This window comes from Hypomesus nipponensis, chromosome 9 (genome assembly GCF_054491055.1).
Source record: "Hypomesus nipponensis isolate SF chromosome 9, ASM5449105v1, whole genome shotgun sequence".
Classification (NCBI taxonomy): Eukaryota; Metazoa; Chordata; class Actinopteri; order Osmeriformes; family Osmeridae; genus Hypomesus; species Hypomesus nipponensis.
The window spans coordinates 22,151,046-22,174,486 of NC_140369.1; the positions used below are offsets into that span (position 1 = coordinate 22,151,046).

The 23,441-nt window shown below is 41.8% G+C and overlaps 1 protein-coding gene across 3 annotated transcripts in view; it reads left to right on the forward strand.

Moving 5' to 3' along the window:
- The first annotated feature begins 3,822 nt into the window (after positions 1–3,822).
- bin2b (bridging integrator 2b) overlaps positions 3,823–23,441 on the forward strand; it is a 41,896-nt gene continuing 22,277 nt past the window's right edge. The window contains exons 1-3 of one of the 3 annotated variants that reach the window (XM_084704371.1): positions 3,823–4,043; positions 5,129–5,209; positions 21,277–21,331. In XM_084704371.1, the coding sequence (XP_084560497.1) occupies positions 3,951–4,043; positions 5,129–5,209; positions 21,277–21,331 (229 nt within the window). In that variant the 5' untranslated portion in view covers positions 3,823–3,950. Of the gene's footprint in view, positions 4,044–5,128; positions 5,210–21,276; positions 21,332–23,441 lie in introns of those variants that run through there. The other 2 variants (XM_084704369.1, XM_084704372.1) reach the window with 2 other exon arrangements.

Sequence of the window (23,441 nt, forward strand, 5' to 3'; positions counted from 1 at the left end):
TTGACAATTGTGCATTAATTAGTACATGTATTCATTTATTTATGTCTAAATGCATGGATGTGGACATTTATTTATTCATTCATTCATTTTTAAATATGGCAGGTTTGGTCCTCCATACTAGAAAAGCTCTCTCGTTGGGAGGACACAGTGGTTTTTATGCACTGCACGACCAATCCCGTAGGTTCCTAATTGCTGGCTAATTAGGGACACCTGTAGAGGGATGTCACAAGCACACACACAATACGCACAAACAGACAGACTGCCCCACCCCCAAACACATTTTCATGGTTGACATTTGCCCCCGTTACATCTACACAACAATGTTTTCAACAGATTGACTAGATATCATTTCAAATGATTACGTTAGTAGTTTCCACTTCTGTTGTCGAAGCAAACAGGGGGTCAGATGGCTGAGTGGTAAGGGAATTGGGCAATTAATCAGAAGGTTTTTGGTTCGATTCCCGGCCGTGCCAAATGACGTTTTGTCCTTGGGAAAGGCACTTTACCCTACTTGCCTTGGGAAGAATGTCCCTGTACTTACTGTAAGTCGCTCTCAGTGTTGGGTGTAACGTGTTACAATTTAACGCGTTACAGTAGTCAGACTATTTTTGTTAGGTAACGAGTAACTTAATGCGTTACTTATTTAATTGAATGAATCCGTTACTAGTTCCTTGTTCAAACAAGTGACGCGTTACTAAATTTAGTCTTTTGGTCGAGAGCACTCAGCATGTAGCTAAAGTCTAGGAAAGTTGAGGCTACTTTTCGCTAGGTACCTACGAAAACGTCTTAATCTGCTAGACAGGTGGGTTCCCCTTCGTTCTTTTAGTGCACAGTCTCACAAGCCCAATTTACCCGGTGTCATGGAGCCGACCAGCTAATAGTTATTTAAGACTTGCATGTACAGGCCTGTAATGTCACATTAAATAATGTATTGAACTCAAGCTTGTGTGATGTGTTGCTGTATCGTTCAGTGGTTTCGGTTTAGGATTATATTACATTAAGTAAAATAGTCTGGTTCAGTACATAAGTGAACACAATCAGTGCCGCCACTAGCCATTTTGGTTCCCTACGCATAATTCCTTTATGATGCCCCCCCCCCCCCCACATTCTGTGTTTGATATGATGCTGGTTATGGAGTTAATGCGAGCGCGCAACGCAAAATTTGGGGGCCTTAGTGCATGATGTATTTTTGTCTCAATTTTTCAGCCCCACCCTTACATTTCTTAGCATGGTTTTCCAAATTAATTATAAACATTTAAAACTGAAAGTATGCAGCCAAGGAGCTCTCCACCTTTATTACTCATTTAAAAACTATTTGATCAATCGAATATAAAAGTATCATAGAATGTACAGTAAAGTAACATCTAGCTGGCGTCAGTTATTTCAAATTCATAGATACATTTTAACAGTAAAATCTAAATTTAGTTTGCACCTAACATATTTGAGTGTGCTAAAATTAGCAATAACGTCAGCTAGTTCGAGGTGTATACATAGGCGAACTATAAGTTAGCAGCATATTTCCCGTATTTATCAATAATTAAACATGGACTTACCTGAAAGTGATGCACGGGCATCATCTTGCAGTTTATTTCTTTTTCTGCCACTGACTCCTGTTGTCTTTTTGAGGCCATTTTCGAAAAGTTTACCTAGCCTACTGTCAAAGTTCCTCAGGCCACTGAGATAGAAAAGGGCACCCACGGCGATCTTGGAAAGTTGAGTGTGTATTTGTTTTTTTGTGGGGTGGGGGGCACCATCGTAACGTTTTTTGAGCAATTAAATATATCTGTTGTTTTACCTGTTTTGTGATAAACATGCCTAAAAGGTGCGTAATATTTATATAGGCCTACTGAAATAACATCGGCATTATAATTATAATACTATGATGATTTTTCAGTTGGCACATTTTTGGTGCCCCCTCAGGTCGTGGTGCCCTACGCACAGCGCGTAGTGCGCGTTATGGGAGCGGCGGCACTGAACACAATTTTGCTACCATATTCCTAGCTATAGCTAAGCTTCATTTTACTCATAGATTCCAACCTAGCCCTTGTAGAGCTAGCTAACTACTAGACTTCTGCCTGACATTTCACAACATTATTTATTGATTAAAGAGTTTCTTGATTGAAGAACTTCATGCAAATATTGCTTTTCATTATAGTGGATTATTACCTTGATCCGTCTTGCTGTATGATGAGGATTGATCATGTTATATGCGAGTGACACTGAATATTCAGTACAATATGTGCTATTGCTGAGGTCAACCCATTAAATGTGCCTTCTGGGCATAAGAGTGACCAAGGTGAATTGTCTTGGAAATAAAATACTTTCCTTATTGTAACGCAAAAGTAACTTAATGCCTTGCTCTCTATAGCAAGTAACTAAGTACCGTAGTTACTTTACAAGGAATGTAACTAGTAACTGTAATTAGTTACTTTAAAAAGTAACGTTACCCAACACTGGTTGCTCTGGATAAGAGTGTCTGCTAAATGACTAAATGTAAACAGGATCGCCTTAGGTGGGTAACGTTAGCAGGTGTACCTGGATTCCCGTTTCACTAAACTGATAATCAGTATCATGACAGACTTTAAGGCTGTGGCAGGATTTGAACATATGACTTTGTACTTCACAGGAGACTGTCTTATCCCAGTAATCTATTGTCAGTGCTGTGACTTGCTGAAGATAATCTCTGTCAAATTTGGTAAAGAGGAGTAGCGTAATAACTTTTTTTTAATTACTTCAAAATGGCGGCCGCATCAATTTGGCTGGTATCACAAGTTAACATGTGTCAGACATGGGATCTCCCAAGTTATCACAAGACACAGGAATCCCTTATTTAAAGTAAACAAGTCAACAGTTATTGGCCAAAACCCATTTTTGTTTTCTGCGGCCCCTCCCTGTGGTCACATGACACCAAATTGTTTGGACATCCTCAGAAGAGTCCCAAGTCCCTGTACCAAGTTTGATGTCAATGCAGCAAAGATTCCCTGAGATATGACCTCAGTTCCTTTTTGGCGGCTTCATTGTCAACTTTGATTTGCTGTAACAGACAAACAATTTGAAGAATCAAAACTCCATTATTATTACTACATTATTATATTTGTGGGGCTTGGTCTGAAGATCATGTGTGCAAAATCTGGGGATGATTGGACAAACTTTGTGACCTGTGAAACATTTCTAAGCTTTGTGATAAAACCGGAAATAGCGGAAAATCCAAATAAACGGAAAATACGCCATAGAGTGCGTTGAACTCGTGTTGATCCAGGGAATCCAAAGGTACTTAATTTTTGATAATAGAATTCAAAAGTTAACACACCTCCAACTTTGCTCCGTTGGTGGCGCTAGACTGCTAGAGACACTGGAATTTGTGCATTTAGTTATATATTTCTGTCTAAATGCATGGATGTGGAGTGGACATTTCTTTATTCATTCAGTCAATTCTAAATATGGCAGGTTTGGTCCTCCATAATATCCTCTGATTGGCAAAATAAAGTATTGATTGACAGTTACCCCACGCTCTCTAAGTATCCTTCTAGTGCACCTGGATGTCTCTGCAAAACAACTCCCAGAAGAACCCTTTCGTTTTCTAAACATTTATAGGTGAAAAAAACGTAACTTTTAGTACTTATTTTGTTGTTGTTGCGCAAAGTAAAAGGATTGGTGACAATACAGGTTAGGGCTATGCCTTACAAAGTAGCCTGTCTACTCTCTTACAAGTCTCAGCAAGTTAGAAATGCGATCGTTTGCCGATCCGATTTCAACTTTCAGTAATTTGTGCATGTGCTCTTGGGCGCGTTGTCCTGCCTGCTTAATGTGTTTCTTACTCTCCGCCCCTAGGCGTTTCAAGGAACATTGTAACCATAGACATACATGTCTATGATTGTAACATCCGAGCAGCGGTTGTTCTAAGAGGAACCGCCTGTGAACTAGACCGTCAGAGCCGGAAAGAAGGCACAATGGCAGAGAACAAGATTGGGCCGAATATTGGTGCAGGGGCAGGAATTTTTGCTAAACGGGTACAAAAGTCATTGAATCGAGCTCAGGAAAAGGTAAGCAACTTAAGTGTTATTTATAGAGTAATGCATAAACGGTTCATTCTAAACATCTTTCACTTTTGGCTTTGTGTTAAACAAACAAACAAATCCTCCATCGGTTTGCATTTTGAACTTTAATAAATCTTTATTTTGTGTGTAAATTGGGGATTTTTTGTTGTTGTCGCTGATGTTTATCTGATATACAAACCCTTGTTCATGTATTTTAACAACATTTAAGTAATTAATCACTGTAAAATACAACTTGATAATTAGCCTATATGAACAAGCACATGATGAGCTGTAGCTACCATTGGGGAGAGTAGGGCGTAAAGGGTGAAGCCATACCATTTTGAAAAATGTTGTATGTATTAGCCAACTACAGATATCAAAGTTGTCAACAAACTAGTTTAAAACAAACGACTAGGCCACCTGATAATTCAAACAATAATTTTTACAAACTACAACCCAGATGTATGGACAATTCAAGACAATACCAAAATCAGTTATGTATTTTTCTCTAGCCAGCTCTCTCATAGATTTTCTTTCTACCGTTCTTGAAATGTTATGAACTTGATAGTACAGCTGTGTGCGGACACAAAGGCTGCCACTTCCTGCCCCTGTGCTGGCTTCCTCACTTTCTTGTTTGCACACTTTCATCGTTTATGGTTCTCAGTCATGGGCTGGGTCCCCTTGCCTGTTCTGTATTGCCTGTTTTCCATCACAAATTAATTGCAGTTTAGTGTGATAGGTCAAAAAGATGACAGCAGTTGCACCCTATGTTAACTGCATTTTGGTGCATTTCCAATTAGTAGACTGTGTCAACATTTCATTGTGGGAGACTGGGTGTAATGTGAAATTATTAACCATGGCCAGACCAGTGATTAATCTGTCTTTTTGGCATAACCATAGAAAGTGGTAAGCAATTTGAGAAAACTCAAAGTTTTAAGTTTAGAGTACACTAACAGTACTAGTGGTTGTATGCCCCATTATAAATCTCAGTAGGAGACTAATACCCGACACTCTAGTAATTTGTTTTTTGTTTACCTCTCTAGGAGTAGCATCTAATTGGATGCATCCCATTTGTTGTCATCCTTTCACAGGTACTACAAAAACTGGGTAAAACCATGGAGACCAGAGATGAGCAGTTTGAGCAGTGTTCCCTTAATCTTACCAAGCAACAGGTATAGTAAGTCTTGATTAGCTTTGGTAATGTTCAGTTTTCACTATATTCAGTCCTTGAATTAAAGTAAGGCAAAATAGTGAGAGGAAAAAGCAACTTTGATCGAAAAATAAATATCAGATTGGGGGTTTTGAGGGTGAATATTGTTTGATGTATTGCACAGGACCCAAGGATGTGCAGTTCCGAAAGTGATGAGTTTGTGTTGGCAAAAATAAATACACCTAATAAATATGACCGCGTTGCACCAAGGGACACAGCCATGGATCTTGTGAACCACTCAGGTTGCGTACAGTTATTATATGCATTGAGGGCGTTTAATATACGCAAACCGGTCATCCAAACATTCTTGCTTGAATGTAGAAATGTGGTAGGTGTATTGCTCAGATGACCGGTTTGCATTCACGAAAATTAAATAGGCCTACAAAGTGCACAGCTTTCTATGACAAACTCATTGAAGACAAGCAGACACTGAAAGATTGCCTCAAGTGAAAAGTAGGCACTGCCAAAAGTTCAGTACACATAACCATATGGGAAGTAGTGCTTGGAAACTGTTTGGAAGGGCAGACGTAAAAAAAAAAAAAACTTGCCAGATGATTGGATGGGCTAACTACAACCACGCTTGTAGCTGCTAGGGTTAGGTATTGAGAACCGGTTCCAGTTTATTACCAGTTGCAAATTCCCAAGAACCGTGGATTCGATAAGATGCTCATTTTGATTTATCACTTCGGTTTATAACTTTATTACGGAGGGTATTAGGCCTACCATCCGCATGTCCGATGGTACTGTCCTGGTTGAGCCTTTTGCATAGCTACAGGCTAATGGGTTGACTTTACAGCTGAAATATTAAACCAAACAGTTTAAAATCTACTGCGTCTAAATGATTACTCGACAAAATCAAACGAAAATAGCAAAGTGGGCCAGAAAAAAGCTAAATTGCTCTAACCAATTAGTCGGAGAGCTCTGAGATATTTTGTGGCGAGATATGGCCATTATCAATGGATGGATGTTGAAGATTAGAGCGTAGCTGTTGTCATAATCTTCTGGTGACTTCAGCTGTGATGCTTTTGTGACGCAGTCATGCTTTTGACAGATATCAGAAATCTTGATGAACGTAGGAGTTAGCTAGCTGTGTGTATTCCAATAGTAGATTAGCGAGTTAGGTGCAGAGCTGTATCAGCAGTATTCACGTTAATTTGGTAGTTGATGGCAGCACAGTCGGACACTACGCACAAATGGGGTGACTCGCAAGTAAACTTAACAATTTTACTAGAAATAGAAAATGTAGGTTAAGCTACCCTTCCCTCGTATTTATTTCCAGCTCATAATTTGACATAAATATATACTGTGGAAGCTTTTTATTGTTACGTAGTGTACAGGATTAGAAAATAGGCCTACATGTTGTTGAATAAATACAGAGAGCACTACATGTTTTGTTTTTTCACAGAAATATCAATGGATCATAATATACTTAAAAAATCTCCAAAAACATTTTGGAATCAGAAACGAGATTTGACAAGGACTGGATTCAAAAAACAGAATCAGAATTGATCAAATGTAAACGATAACCAACCCTAGCAGCAGCCAGTAGTTTCTAATAAGATCAGTGTTTCCAATACATACAACAATACGGCCCGCCACAATAAAAAATTGACCGTCACAAATTGATTTACATTTTTGTTCTTGTTTTGACTGTAACATGGCAATACACAGCGCATTGATTCACCCAGCTCCTTCTTGCCCCGCTCATGTTCTCTTTCACTCACTGACCCAGTGGCGGTTCTACATTGAATTACACCCAGGGTGAGACCCCCTTTGAGAGAAAATTCTGGATTTTTTAAAATTTTATTTGAAGAACATTTTCAAAACGTTTGTAAAACACACTTAACCCGTTAATTAGTAGAGTCACGTATATGTGATCGTTCGAAAGCGGGCCCCACAGAGTACCATCACACATGTGATTCTGAACATTCCAACCGACTATTTTCCGATAGACAAAAACTATATGACAAACGCTATAGTATGGCTTCAAAATTTACAATTAGGAGGCTAACAAGTAACACTAGCAGGTAGTAGCATTGCTACAAGTATTATGCTAGGTTGCTAGGTAACAGAAGCTACCTAAAGCTAGCTAGCTTTCGTTTTGAAAAAATAACTCACTCTGGTGGCAGTGTCGGTAATATTTAGAACTCACTCCTCTAAAGGTTAAAATAATTCAGTTATTGAACTATTGCAATTACAACAGGAAACACACTTTTTAAGGTGCTCCACCTCCAACATTGCCAAAAGACAATGAACACAATTCTGCACAAAATATGACAGTATCAGAACTTTAAAGAATATACACTATATACATAAATATGCCAAAAATATATATACAAAATGTTACAAGAGCAGAGAGCAACCATTATATAAAATATTAAGAATAAAATACAGATAAAATAGAGAATAAATATTCTAAAATGGCACAAATCCTTCATCACACAAATGTGAAAACACAATAGAGAGAATCTAATTATTGCACTAAGAACAGAAAACTAAAGAGAGGCTGTTAGAACCGAAACTGTACTGTAGCGAGTGGTACGTGCTAGTGAAGTGAGTGGTACGTGCCAGTGCCTCCACTGGCACGTGAAAGTGGAGCGAGTTGTACGTGCCATGACAGTTGGTGTTCTATTGATAGTGGTACGCAAGTGTCTCGTGGCAGTTGCATTGGGTATCTTGCAGCTTTTGTTTACTGTCACAGAACAGTAACTGTTATGTGCCACCAGCTACTGTCACGTGCCAGTGGAGCCACTGTCACGTACCACTCGCTGCAGTACAGTAGAGGTTCTAACCGCTGAAAAACCTGAAAAAGTGGCCTCAAATAACGTACAATAGCATATTTAGCTACTTTATTAACTCTGTTGCTACGGACGGTGAAGCGATAAATAACCTGAAAAGAGTCTTATCAGTAGCTAGGTACCTCCACAGCAATAAAGTTGGTCGCGTTTTAATAAAGGAGGTGGGACACAACATTATTTACGACTGGGTGCTCATGTGTAGCTGGACCAGCACACTACTAACCCACAAAAATTCCTATATATGAACACTTGCATACCACCTTTACTGACAGTACTGCAGCTAAATCTGTGGAGGTCTTTCGTAGCCTCAACACAAAGTAGGATGCGGATTTCCTCCGTCGGCTTTTTGTCCAGAAAATGAAATTAGTACACATACGATAGTGTTTTGGGTGGTCTCTTCAAGGCTAGGTTTTTCAACTACATTGTTTTGTAGTCCTCATCTGTTGGCAGGCTAAGGAAACTGTACCGTTTGTCACAAGAACAATCCCTTTTTGTTGTGGGTGTGTGTTCATGGTCATGGAAGCTACAGATTTAGCTAAATCTGGTTGTTAGCTAGTAAAGCCGTGAACAGCGCAACAGGTAGCCTACCAGAGCTCCGCAATGACATTTTATAACAATGATAATAACAATCAAATGACAACAAATGTTTAAAAACACACCAGTTTTAGTTAAATTACAATTGAAATTACTTTCGAAAGAACCACTGTTGACGGCTGGCTGGCTGGGACTAACGTATGGCAAACCGCAACTTCCGCTACTCACCGGAAGTTGCATCCATAATCATTTCTACAGTAGACCTCCTGAGATAAAGTGGATTGAGTGATTGATACTGATGAGGGCAAGGCTAGTGATCCATTCCTGGGACATGGTTGACCTCAGGTATGACTTGATTAACTTTAGTTTTGAAAAGCTCCTCTCTGCTTGAGCCACAGTGACTGGCAGAGTAAGTGCAATCCTGAGAGCAGTCCAAAAGTTGGGGTAGATCTCCGATAGATCCTTATTGTGCATAAAAGTGATAAGCTCAAGGAGGCTCATGGTCTTTGATGGCAGGTCAAGAAAGTTCATAATTTCCTGCACAAGCTCTCTACTGTCAAAATCAGAGTGCCCCTTAAAGTGTGGTGCCTAGTGCCTCACATTCCTCTGCCAGTTCCTCATGTGCAAGACTTGTGAAATTTGTCAAAACCACCGAATTTCGTTCCCACATTTTCCACATCTCTCCTTGATGGCTGATGTGGCTGCATCAATAACAACGTTGAAGAATCCAACCTCCAATTTGCATCACTGAAAGGCTCATCATGTGATTCGTATGAGAAGTGGCGCTTTGTGGACCTCAGCCTTTTTTGCTTTAAAGGTCACATGACATGAAAACTTCACTTTAGGAGGTTATTTAACATTAATTTGAGTTCCCCTAGCATGCCTGTGGTCCCCCAGTGGCTAAAATTTTCGATAGGTGTAAACCAAGCCCTGGGTGTTCTTCTCCGCCTTTGAGAAAATGAAGGCTCAAACGCTCGGTTTGAAAATCTCCTCATTGTGACGTCACAAGGAGCCAGGCTACCGCCCTTCTCTCTGCTTCGCCCACCCAGATAATCTGGCCCGCCCCTGAAAAACTGAGCATCAATCGTGCAAAGGCAAGTGCGGTATCGGTTTTTCATTGAGAAACATCATGGCTAGCAAACAAACAAACATTACAGTGCCAAACACATCAGTGTTTGGATGTACAAATCAAAACAAAAGTTGTTTTTTTTAGTTCCTTCATCCAACCAGTATCTTAATTTTATTTTAGTTGGAAATGCGCAGACACAATTTCCCGAAGTGTTGTATGTCTGCGCCAAACATTTCAGACACTACTGTTTCCTCAACTTGAGCCAATACAAAGCTCGCCTTGCTGAAATTAAATTCTGGATCATTACTAACTCCCCTTGGTCAAGCTACAAACCTTGGACAAGTAAGTTAACTAACGCTATATCATTTTGTTGCTTTACTGTATATGGTTACCTACCTTGCTACCCTTAAAATGTAGCTGTAACATTAGCTCTGCAGCTAACAGCTGAGTTACTGTTGCTAATGTAAAGGTAGATGGCATCAAGTGTGTGTGAATACAAACGCTGTAACGCCAGTGTTGTACACTTCTTTGTTATTTGGATAACCGTTATGCTGTTGGTGTTATGGCGCGCGCAATATCCGCCTTTCCCCTCATTTAAATTATTATGTGTGCACCTCTGCAAACCAGGGTGATCAGATGAGAATGGGCAAATTCTAGGCATCTTACAGCAACGGGGCTACGAGCAAGCTGAGTTACTGTCGCTAATGTAAAGGTAGATGGCATCAAGTGTGTGTGTGTGTGTGAATACAAACACTGTAACGCGAGTGTTGTACACTTCTTTGTTATTTGGATAACCGTTCTGCTGTTGGTGTTATGGCGCACAATATATTTACATTCACGCATTTAGCAGATGCTTTTATCCAAAGCGACTTCCAAGATGGAGCTTTACAAAAGAGCATAGTTACTGATCATAACAACGAGGTAGTCCCAAACATTGCAAGCAGCCAAAACATGAAGCATACATTGTGAAAAAACTAAACAAGTGCCAAAGGGAAGACCCATAAGAGCATGCATTTATACATTTACATTACATTTAGTCATTTTAGCAGAGCGACTTACAGTAAGTACAGGGACATTCCCCCAAGGCAAGTAGGGTGAAGTGCCTTGCCCAAGTACACAACGTCATTTGGCATGGCAGTGAATCGATCCGGCAACCTTCTGATTAATAGTCCGACTCCCTCACCGCTCAGCCATCTGACTCCCAATACAAGTGGGGAGACAGTCAGTGTCCCTGATGGAGGTGGGGAGCTGGTTCCACCATTGGGGGGCCAGGCAGGAGAAGAGCTTGTGTTGGGATCGGGTGGTCTTGAGCAGTGGGACCACCAGGCGGTTGTCTGAAGAAGACCGAAGGTGACGGGTGGGGGTGTAAGGTTGCAGGAGAGACTTAATGAAGTTGTGTGCAGTCCCGTTCACTGCTCGGAAGGTCAGTACCAGGGTCTCAAATCTGATACGGGCGTTGATGGGTAGCCAGTGGAGAGCAATGAGGAGCGGGGTAACATGGGAGCGTCTGGGTAGATTGTAGACCAGGCGGGCTGCTGCGTTCTGAATCCTCTGCAGAGGGCGGGTTGCACATGCTGGGAGACCAGCGAGCAGCGAGTTGCAGTAGTCCAACTTGGAGAGGACCAGTGCTTGGACTAGCAGCTGGGTGGAGTGCTCAGACAGGTATCTCCTGATCTTCCGGATGTTGTAGAGGGTGAATCTACACGACCGGGAGACTGCAGCAATGTGGGCCGTGAGGGAGAGCTCGTCATCCATGGTAACCCCAAGGTTCCTGGCCGAGGATGAAGGGGTCACCGTCGCAGATCCCAGGGTGATTGACAGATCGTGGGAGATGAAGGATTTAGCCGGGGTGATGACAAGTTCTGTTTTGGCCTCAGTCCTAGCTGAGATCCCCGGATCAGTCGGGGGGAACGACAGGTACAGCTGCGTGTCGTCAGCGTAGCAGTGGTAGGAGAAGCCATGGGAGGTGATGATTGGTGCAAGTGAGGTGGTGTACAGAGAGAAGAAGAGGGGTCCAAGGACGGATATCCGCCTTTCTCCTCATTGAAATGACTATTGAAGAGGTCTGTCCTTAAACCCCAATTGCTCTGAAAGAGACAAGTCAATGAAAGGAATTGTTAAGATCTAGTCGAGACAAGGTTAAGATAAAATCAAACCATTTATTACACATGTGTGGTGCAGGTGTGTGTTACACTCAAGTTGAGTATCACAGAAGACTGGACCATGAATACAGAAAATCAACAGAGTATATGGTATCACAATATGGGAAGATACAATATGATTAACATAGCCTTTGCAGGCACTGAAAAAGGACACTGTATGCTAGATATCTTTTGTTTGGGTCTTTAGATAGGGCTCCCAGAAATGGCCTTGTCATTCCTTCTATTTTCCTCATTCAAAGTTGCATGGCACTATACACTTTGGCAATATTGTGACCTTTGACTTTCTTTAGTGACACAGGCCTTTCATAGTCACACCTTACAAAGACCCAACTTATGGCTATGCAGGCATAATAAAACAGAATAATATCAATTTATCAATGATACAAGAAACATAATAGATAGGCATATTTCTCTCCTGGATATAACCAAAGGTTATGTGCTCATGAGCTTAATATTGCAAGGTATAGATCAAACATTATTTCTTACATTCAAAACATTTTAAACAGTATAGAAATAATAAAGTACTAATTTTCTTTAATTTTTGTTAACTGATCAGTGGTTTAAGGACAGACCTTCACTATGAGTGTGCACCTCTGCAAACCAGGGTGATCAGATGAGAATGGCTAAATTCGAGGCATCTTACAGCGACGGGGGCTACGAGACATTGCGATACATCTGTTGTAAACATTTGCGGATGTTGCCGCCCCTCTCTACAGACACAGAAACAGCGTGTTTTGAGGAAAGCTCATTGTGGGACTGCTTGTAGTGGCTGTAATTATGCATCAAGGCTGAATTTCGGGAAAGATACTTCAGATAAAGTAATAGGGAACCACTAAGGCCTATATAAAAGCATCCAAAAACAGCATATCATGTGACCTTTAAAACAGCCTCCACATTCATTTCTTCATATGTCTTCGGCCGCTGTGCAGTCACAAAGCCACTTGCCCTGTAGCTCTGGAGACCTCGCTCAGTCTTCTTCAAAAGACTCATCTCTAGGTCCACATGCATATCAGGAGACTGCATGAGTTTGCTGGCATGCTGTATTACAGATAGCATGTCGTACCAAACGACCATGCAGATGCTGAAGCGGTAAGACCCCACCTCCTTAGACAAAGACTGAATTTAACACAACACTTCCGCTAGTACTAGCGCCGCTAGTGTCTATACTTGCAAGTGCACATGACACCATACTACACCTGTGAATGCATAGAACAATGCAATACATCAATGGACACAATATCTTACCCTTTTGAACTAAGCATACCTCTGGTTACCTAGTTGAACAGGACACTGTCACTCTATAACAATGTAAGAGATCCACGCACACTCTTTTAAACACATTCACATTAGTAAGTGAAAGTAAAACATTAGTCAGAACAGTTCATTTCTCCATAACAAAGTCCTTGGTCCAGTAAGGTGGATTTCTAATCCTGGCAGGCCTTGGCTGGCTATAAGAGTCGGTGTAAGGTGGTTGGTCAGCACCTGTGTTACAGTCCATTGTCAGTCCACATCCGGAATCTGTGCTCAACTCTGACAGCGCTGACAAATGGGAGGCATTCCAGATCCTTCCGTCGTCCAACGGGTAAGTGTTGGGTCCTCTCTGTCACGACAGTCCTTGGTTTAGAGAATTTCAGTTCTCCTTACTTTACTTTCCATGGCTTCTTAACCCATACTTCGTCACCAGGATGGAGGTCGGTGGTTTTAGCATGCCTCTTGGCATCAGTGTATTCTTTCATCTTTTGTTGTTTATCCTTCACTCTTTCATGCATGACATGTCTGTCAGATGGAGGGATAGACATGTCAATCACCTGAAGCTTTGTTCTCATCCATCGGCCAAGGAGCAGTTCTGAAGGGGATACTCCAGTGGTAGAATTTGGAGTTGCCCTGTAGTCCATTAGGTACTTTCTCAGGAATGGCTTCCATGGTTCCCCTTGAATTGAAGCAGTTTGCAGTCAGTTTTTCACACATCTGTTGAATCTTTCAACTTCCCCATTAGCTCTTGGGTAGTAAACTGAAGCTGTCATGTGTTGAATTCCCCTCTTTTTGAGAAAGTATGAGAAGTCAGCAGAGAGGAATTGAGGACCGTTATCACTTATCAAGTCCTTTGGATTCCCTTTTCTAGAAAAAACTGTAGTCAGAAATTGTATGATGGTAGCTGTATCAGCCCGGGGAGCGAAAGCCACTTACTGTAGTAGTCAACCATTGTGATGGCAAATCTACAGTTGGGAGGAGCTATCTCAAAAGGGCCCACGATGTCCACCGACACTTTTTCCAAGGCAGCAGATGGTAAGGGAACAGGTTGGAGTGGGGCATCATGGGTGACTGTGGACTTATCATTCTGTCTGCATGTTGTACAGTTCTTGATCATAGTTTCTATATGACAGTCCATTTTAGGCCACCAATACAATTCTTTAAAGCGTTGTTTGGTGTGCGCAATACCTTGGTGCGTTTCATGGGAGATGTCAATGACTCTTCTGCAGTGACTCAGATACCAGCAGTCGGTGAGTACCTCTGACGATGCATTCATTTATGACTGCAAGTTCACGGCGAATTGAGAAGAATGGCTATAAGTCAGGTTCCAATGTTGCTTTATGTGAGGGCCAGCCTTTCTGTAGTTGTGCACGTAGCTTTGTTAGCACAGGGCAGGCACGGCACTCTGATTGAAAGTCTCCCTCAGACACCGCATACAGGTCAGTGAGGATGGCTGCAACTGACTCCCAACTCTTCTGCATATGCATTGTCTGTCTCCGGAAGTGGAAGCCTCGATAAACGGTCAGCAACATGATTCAAGAATCCAGTCCTATATTCAACATCATAGTGAAACTCCAGCAAGCGGGCTGACCATCTGGCTATCAGAAGACCAGCACGGTTATTCCCCTTGGTCTTAAGCATTGTCGTAAGGGCTTGATGGTCAGTATGTAACAGAAATCTTCTTCCCCACAGCCAAGTGCGCCACTTCTCAGCAGCCCAGACGCAGGCTAACACCTCCTTCTCTACAATGGAGTATTTCCTGTCAGCATCAGACAGACTGCGAGATGCAAAAGCAACAGTCTGTTCCGCACCATAACTGTCCAGCCGAGTCAGAACGGCACCTACTCCATAGTCTGAGGCATCTGTAGAGACTATTGCAGGCCTGCTGGGGTCGAACAACACCAGGGCAGGGCCATGCACTATCAGCTGCTTGACTGTCCAAGGCGGCTTGAGCTGTGTGTCTTTTCAGAGAAGAGCTCTCATGGGCTCAACGACAGTCGCATAGTTTGGGTCAAACTTGCTATACCATGCACCCGAGCCAAGAAACGAGCACAGGGTAGTAGGATCAGTGGAGCATTCAGAATGGCAGCAAGTTGAGTCATCCGGCAGCAGACCTTCTGGACCAATCCTTTGGCCAAGAAAGGTTAGACTAATTTGACGTAGCTGACATTTATCAACATTGAATTGCTGTCCTTTGTTGATCCTGTGTAGCACAGCACGCAAATTGACCTCAAGAGTGGCTTCTGAAGTTCCATATATAATGACATCATCAAGATAGCACTGCACCCCTTTTTGGCCACTAAGAATGTTTGTCATCTTTTGAAATGTAGCTGGAGCTGAACACAGTCCATAGGGTACTCTGCAGTAGTGATACAGACCTTCATGTTTAATGAAAGTAGTTAGTCCCCTGCTCTCTTCATGTAATGTCAACTGATGGTAAGTAGATTTGAAGTCCAGGGTACAGAACATAACAGCCCCATGCAGTTCTGACAGTATGTCCTCAATCAGCGACAATGGGTGGCTGTCAGTGATTACAGCTTTGTTTGGTTCTCTCAAATCCACGTACATGCGTATATCACCAGATTTTTTTTGTGTGACTAAAATCGGGGAGACCTACTCCGATGCATCAATTTTCTCAATGATTCCATGTTGCTCCAGGGTCCTGAGTTCCTGGGAGACAGCATCACGAACAGAGAGAGGTAGACGTCTAAGTTTTTGCTGTTCCGGCTTCACTTCTGGTCGGACCTTCACCTTGTGTACGAAGCCCTTTGCACACCGGAATACTATTGGAGACTCGCATTCCTGTTTGAAGTGGGTGTCGGGTTGGCAAAATGTTGCACACATCTTGAGTCTCAATCTCAGATATAACGTGATCACCTTTAAAGTCTAACTGGAGGGCAGTCACCAGGTCCATGCCCAGTATAGGTGTCCCTGTTTTCACAACAAAGAAGTCTGTCACAGCACTCTTGCCATGATAAGTAGTGCTAGCTCTAAGGCAGCCTAATACATTCAGTTTCTCTCTAGAGTATGTCACCAGCTGCACTTCAGACTGCTTTAGCTTAACTGCGCTGAAATATGCACTGTAAATATTCTCTGGCAGTATAGAGACACTAGACCCTGTATCTACTAATAATCTAACAGTACATGTTTGTTCAGTGTCTGGTACAGTTACAGTAACATTGCACATGAGTTTAGCTGCGTCAACAGAGCAACGATGTCCAACACTTAAAACAGAGAGTTCAGGCACAGTCACTTCATTAAAGGCCCTGTCACACCATAATGATCTCGTTCGTTGACGTGAGAGGAAATGTTGGTAATTGTCCATGGTCGCTGGTATAGCGCCAGAAGAGCATTGTGTGGACGCTGGTGGCGCTGGTGATCGTCGGAGAACGCTGGTCCAAAAAGAAAGTTTTGAACATGCAAAATTCTTCAACGTCTAATTTTAAATGCTGGATAACGCTGATGAACATTTGTGGAAAGTTTGACGAGTGTTGCACACGTTTGGCTATCGTTAATCAATTGTTACCCTAGTGTTACTTGGTTGTTATTCATCATTTGCGAAAGCAAACGTCGTTTTCATCGTTTACTTTTGTCACACGTCGTCGCAACCCAGTGACACGTCCTCACACTAATAGTTTTCAGGGGTGTATTACTTGGTCGTTGATACACGCTCCTCATGCGTCAGTCCACAAATGTAACATGATTCACAAATAAATATAACGCATTTCACAAATGTATTTCATGATTCACAAATACATGTAACGCGATTCATAAATGTATTTTGTCATTCACAAATGGAACGCAATTCACAAATGAATGACCCCATTACATTTGTTTGCAACCTAACGAACACGAGATACAAATCGGAGAACACGAGATACAAATCGGAGAACACGAGTTACAAATCGGACAAACACGAGTTACAAATCCCTGCATTTGTGTGTGGATTTTTGGAACTTTCCTGACGTGTTTAGATTCACAAATGCATTTTTTCTAAAAGATATCCTCTACAGCCTATCAAATGTCTCTTCCAATCACAACTAGCCTCCTAAACGTTAGTCAGAGTATGTCTAATATGGGTAGACGGGCTCTGCGTTAGCCTAGTAAACACTTAACATGACTAAACATCCCGCCATTCTCAAGAATACACAATCACGTATGATCATCGGTTTAATAAGATTAACAAGCAATATTTCACCTACATGCTACCCGACGACATTGCTCGTGATCTGAAGGAGACGATGTCTGTTATTATGGCAGGTTGTTGAAGTCCATATAGACACATTAATGTTATTGGCAAAAATTGGAAGAGACGATCTGATAGGCTGCAGAGAACATACTTAAGAAAAAATGCATTTGTGAATCTAAGCACGTCAGGGAAGTTCCAAAAATCCACACACAAATGCAGGGATTTGTAACTCGTGTTTGTCCGATTGTAACTCGTGTTCTCCGATTTGTAACTCGTGTTTGTCAGGTTCCAAACAAATGTAATGGTGTCATTTATTTGTGAATTGCGTTTACATTTGTGAATCACAAAATACATTTATGAATTGCGTTACATTTATTTGTGAATCATGAAATACATTTGTGAATTGCGTTAAATTTATTTGTGAATCATGTTACGTTTGTTTGTGAATTATGAAACTAATCTAACTCCATAGTCCCAGGCTAGTCATGCGTTATAGTCACACGTTAGTCACACGCCAGATTGTGTCCACCTCGCCCTAGAACGCTCAAAATTGAACGATTAGAACTTTCAGAGAACGTTAACCAAAACGTTATGGTGTGACAGAGCCTTAACCGGCTGTTGAGATGATTGACACGAGAACAGTGCCCAACCTTCCCACATGAGTTACATGTAGTCTTTAGCAGGGCAGGATTTATCGTTAGCTTTGTGATCAGCCAAACCACAACGGTAGCATAACATAGGTCCCTCCATTTTCTGTGCGCCTTTGTATTGTGGTTTCCGCGCCTTCTTTTGAACCTGAATGGCGGCAACAGGCTTTGTATCCGCCACAGCAAAGGCCTTGGCATCAGCTATGGCAGCTTCAGTACGCCTAGCAACAGCCAAAGCACGGTCAAGAGTCAAATCTTCCTCTGTTAAAAGTCTTCCACATATCCGGGAGCTATTGGTTTTCTCCACAATCTGATCTCGTATCATTTCATTCTCCATCATTCCAAATGTACACTTTTTAACGAGCTCACGCAGTGCTGCTACGTAGTGATCTGTAGACTCACCCACAGCTTGTGCTCGTTGCCTGAAGCGGTATCTCTCGGCAACAACGTTGAGTTTGGGCTCAAAATACTTTTCCAAAGCCCTCACAGATCCATCATAATCATCGTTTTCGAGTGGTAAGGTGCTGTAGAGTCGTTGCCCTTCAGTTCCCAAACAATGAATAAGCAAGGCTCTTTTACTCGCAGCAGGAAAACCATCACCTCCAATTGCTAGCAAATAGTTGTCAAAGTAGCTAAAAGCTACTTTAAAGGGGCAATTGACAGTTTTTTGGGGGTATTTCACACTGTTCCTTAAGGTTTCCAAATAGGGTATGTAACATTGGTTAGGTTGAAAATGGCCCGGGTGCTGTTCTATGCCCACTGACAGATCCTCTGAAATGTTCCCGGGAAAAAACACTAGCTTTTCTCCTTTTATGGTATGCTCATTAATATTTAGATGAGCTGCGCGCTGATTGGTTAGTTTTCAACGAGTGAAGCTGGGGAGAAAAAACGCAACACGCAGCACTCGCTGAAACACCGAAGTTAGAAACTTAAAATAAAAACGTGCAAATAAATCTATTGTGTCTACACAACACTGTTTTCAACAGATTGACTATATATCATTTGAAATGATAACATTACTTGTTTCCACTTCTGTTGTTGAAGCAAACTAGATTGACTTGGGTGGGTAGAACGTTAGGCTACAGTTTAGCAACCAAACCATATCCTAATTCTACTCGGTTTCAGTTAGCTAGCTAGCTCTAAATAACTTGCTGAAAAATAACATGACCAAGATCTGGACAAACATGCATCTTGAATTGTTGATTTACTTTTCACAGGTTATTTATTTGAATGAAACACAGTCAGGAACATGAATCAACGTTAGCCCCATTGCCAATATACTAGGCTAAATTATCACACATTCTACCTATGCTCTTGCGTTAGCAAGCTAAACTTGTTTACATGCCTACAGTCTAGGTGTTACTACTAGTAACAGTTACTAGCAATGCTACCGTATCCTGTATCAAGCACCTGCCTTTCTCCAGTTCTTTCAAATAAATTATCTACACAGGCATTAGCAATAAGCCAGACTGCTGTTCGTTTTCTGGCTATTTTTTCGGAAGCTTCCCTTCTAATCCCGACTACAGCTAGTCTAGCTAGAGTCATTTGATGTGTGTAGAAACGTATTTAGCATTCTACCTGGTATGTTATATTATACAGGAAACGTTAGCATTGCTAACAGCTGTTAGCACAACATCATACTGTCCTTATAGGCGGTTGCAATGAGCATACGGTCGGCACCTCTTTCCAGGTACAGCTTCCTAGCAAATCCTGCTTGCAATTGTCCAAGGTTGTCAAAACTGTCTTGGTTGAAATGTTCAGAGCAAATGAATGATTGAGTGTCGAACTTCACCGGGATCTTCTCATGAGACAACAGCAGCCATGCCTGTTGAATGTTTGGTTCCTTGGGAAGACTGCGAGTGTTAGCCTTCCCTGTAGGCTACAGCCTGGAACACAGCATTTACGACCATGGTCCATTTTCAATATCCTTGTTATAATTCAAAGCGTTCTTCTTTGTAATTCCTTATAAGTAGCCTACACAGAGCAGCGCGCAGCTAAACTAGTATCGGAGATAGACGCTACCTCGGGCTGGTCTGCATGTAAATTCTGGAGCGTGACAAAGATACAGACCAGAGCCAATAAGAGGGCGATCACCGGTCCTACGTAGGACCGGTAGCTTTATTGAAAAGCTAGCGTTTTACAGCCAAATTTTTTCATAAAATAGCATAAATAGCATTTGACACAACATTTTTTATTAACAGCGCGTATTTGAACATAAGTACATCCAGGGAATACAGAGGGCCCGTCGTGCGACGGTACATGGGAGGGGACCCGTCGAGTGACGCGTGTATGTCTTTGGGCCCAGCTACGGGCCCCGAAACATCACGGGCCCAGGTGCAGCCGCACTTGCTGTACCCCCTTTAGTTACGCCCCTGTCTGGGCCACCAGACATAATGTCTGCCCACCTCATGCCTCTCACTCCTACCCTCTCAATATGGCACTCCAGTGCAAGGTCGTGAAACAGTCCGAGATCCTCCGCGTGCTGCACAAGCCAGTACACCAACAAGCTGCCAACGATCCAGACGTGGGGATCGCTTCGGTTTTCCATTGTTTGATATGATAGGCTTAAAGCGGTGGAACGTCCAAAAACTGGTTTTGTGAGTATACGGCTAGAGGTAACTTAAATCTGACGTCGGATTCACATTGGGTTGCATACATATTCAAACATAAGCAAACTGAGCCAAACTGTTAAGACATTTTTCGTCTGTCCACCCTACTGATGCAAAAACGTGCATAATGTTTACAGTATCAAAATAGGTTTCAAAATGTACTAATGAGAAGGCTAACTATTAACACTAGCATGGTAGTATCATTGCTACGAGTATTATGCTATCTAACTTAGCCTGGACGCTAACTTAAGCTAGCTAGCTACCATTTCGGAAAAATAACTTGCGCTTTGGGACCGTTGGAAATATTTAGAACTCACGTGTCTAAAGGTAAATATGAATTAATTCACGGGCAATAGAAAACATATATTACGCTCTTGCTTTCATTTTCAAAGTGTGTTGCAATGGCATGCTGTAAGATTGCCTATACTCATGCATTGCTTGGTATCATTGTTCCCGTATCAAGTGCGGCATATATTCTAGTGCGGTTTATCCTCAGATTTACAAACACAAAGATCCCATTCTGGTGGGGTGCGGTTTATAAAAAATGCGTCTTATTTTCCCAAAAATACGGTACCTATCTATAATTCCATGAATTTGTGTGTGTGTGTCTGTCACCAAATCAACTAATCCACATCTTAATCACCGGCTGCATCATGGGCATTGCGCTTGTCTTTTTAATGGGAAAACTGTGTAAAAAATCTTCGATTGATATCAAAGTTCAAACAACTATATATAAACAATTTTGTTTAATTTTTTTTTCCTACCAACAGAATGATGGGGGCAGGCTGCTAAAAGATGTACGGGCATACTTCACAGCTGTGAAAGGTAGGACCTGACGACCTCTTTATCGATCCAAAGCAGTGGGGTCTACTGACACCAAAAATTGGGGAGGGAAGAAGAAAAACCAATCGACGGCATCATGTTATTTTACACTAACTGGCTACCTATCTCTAATTTCTCATATTCATGTTATGTTCTCATGTTCAAATGTATCAATAATCCAACTAGCAACCTAATGCAAATATACTGTATAACTAAGGTAAGGTAACGCACCCCGAAGTTTACCCCTATCTTCCATAAGGAACAATTATCATATTACAACACAAATTATGAATATAAAAAAGAGCCAGGTGAATGAGAAGGAAAGACCAAATCAAATCAAATGTATTTGTATAGCCCTTTTTACACGCAAGCATGTCACAGAGGGCTTCACATACGCCCATAGAACTGCCCCGCAACCAACCTAAACCCTCAAGGAAGACAAGGAAAAACTCCCAGAAAAACTCCCAACGGGAGAAAAAATGGAAGAAACCTTGGGAGGAGCAATTCAGAGAGGGATCCCCTCCTCCAGAGACGGTTGGCAAGAGAGAGGAGCAGAACACAAGCTAAACATAGTCATACAGTGTCAATGGGTTTTGAAACACCAAAAATCCATTGTTCGGCTTTATAGACGTTGGATGGGACCTGGAAACTCGCTGTTGGCCGTCATGGAGGCTGGTTTCCGGTTGACGACCTGGTCCAGCGTTGGTAGACCGACGACCAGGCAGGTCCTGACAGCTCAGACCCCCCACACCACAAGGGATGTGTGGGGGGGACAGAGAGGAGAACAGGGATTAGAGAATGCCAGGAGCAGCTAACAGTTTCAGTCGTAATAGAATGAGATCCCCACCGGTCAAGTGTGGACTAGTGCAGCAATTTAACAAAGCTAAGAGGGTATGTGATGCAGCCCCACACACCAAGACAGCGACAGCCCCCCTTGGTTGGAACATGAAATCTGTTCCAGGGGAAACAACTCTAAAATAGGTTATATTTATACGAATAAGGATGAAAACAACCAGCCCCCCCCGTTGTCTCCAACTAGTAAACTATAACAATTAAAATATACAGCAACGGAACTATTTCAGTAACAATATACAATAACCGGTTTACTTTATTTGTAACATTTAAATGGGCAGTGTGAACATAAGCTAAAATTACAATTTAAAAGTTACATGTGATACACACATAGGCAAACGCACACCCCAGGTTTACATATAAAGTACACACATTTAACAATCATAGGATTGACTAAACAGGAACGTTTTTAATCTAGTTTTAAATGTCGAAACAGTATCAGCCTCCCTAATTGAGACAGGTAATTTGTTCCAGAGAAGAGGTGCTCTATATGAGAACGCCCTACCTCCAGCAGTTTTTTTCTTAATTTTGGGTATTACCAGATAGCCGGCATCTTGAGATCTTAGAGTCCTTGCGGGGCAATAGGGTGCAAGGAGACCGGAGAGGTACAGTGGTGCCAATCCATGTAGAGATTTGTAAGTTAGTAGTAAAACTTTGAAATCAGCTCTGGCTTGGATAAGGAGCCAGTGTAAAGAGATAAGAGTAGATGTTATATGATCAAACTTTCTTGTTTTTGTCAATAGTCTAGCAGCAGCATTTTGTACCCGCTGTAAATTTTTCAAGTAGGTAATTGGGAGGCCAGAGAACAACACATTGCAGTAGTCCAATCGGGACGTAACAAAAGCATGTATTAGTTTTTCAGCATCATCCTTTGAGAGGAATTTTCGTATTTTGGCAATATTACGTAGATGGAAAAATGCAGTTCTGGTGATTTGTTTAATATGGTACTCAAACGAAAGGTCTGGGTCCAATGTGACTCCTAAATTTTTTACCAACTGGCTTTGAGATACTTTGACACCATCTAAGTTTAAGGTCAGATTGGATACATTATTTCTGTATTTTTTAGGGCCGAAAATTTGAACCTCGGTTTTATCCGAATTAAGAAGAAGGAAATTTGCTGTCATCCAAGTTCTCAACCCGGAAACACATTTTTCCATAGCATGTGGAAATTCTCCAGGCTTTATGGACATGTATAGCTGAGTATCATCTGCATAACAGTGAACATTTACCCCAGAGCTTCTAATTATGTTTCCTAAAGGCA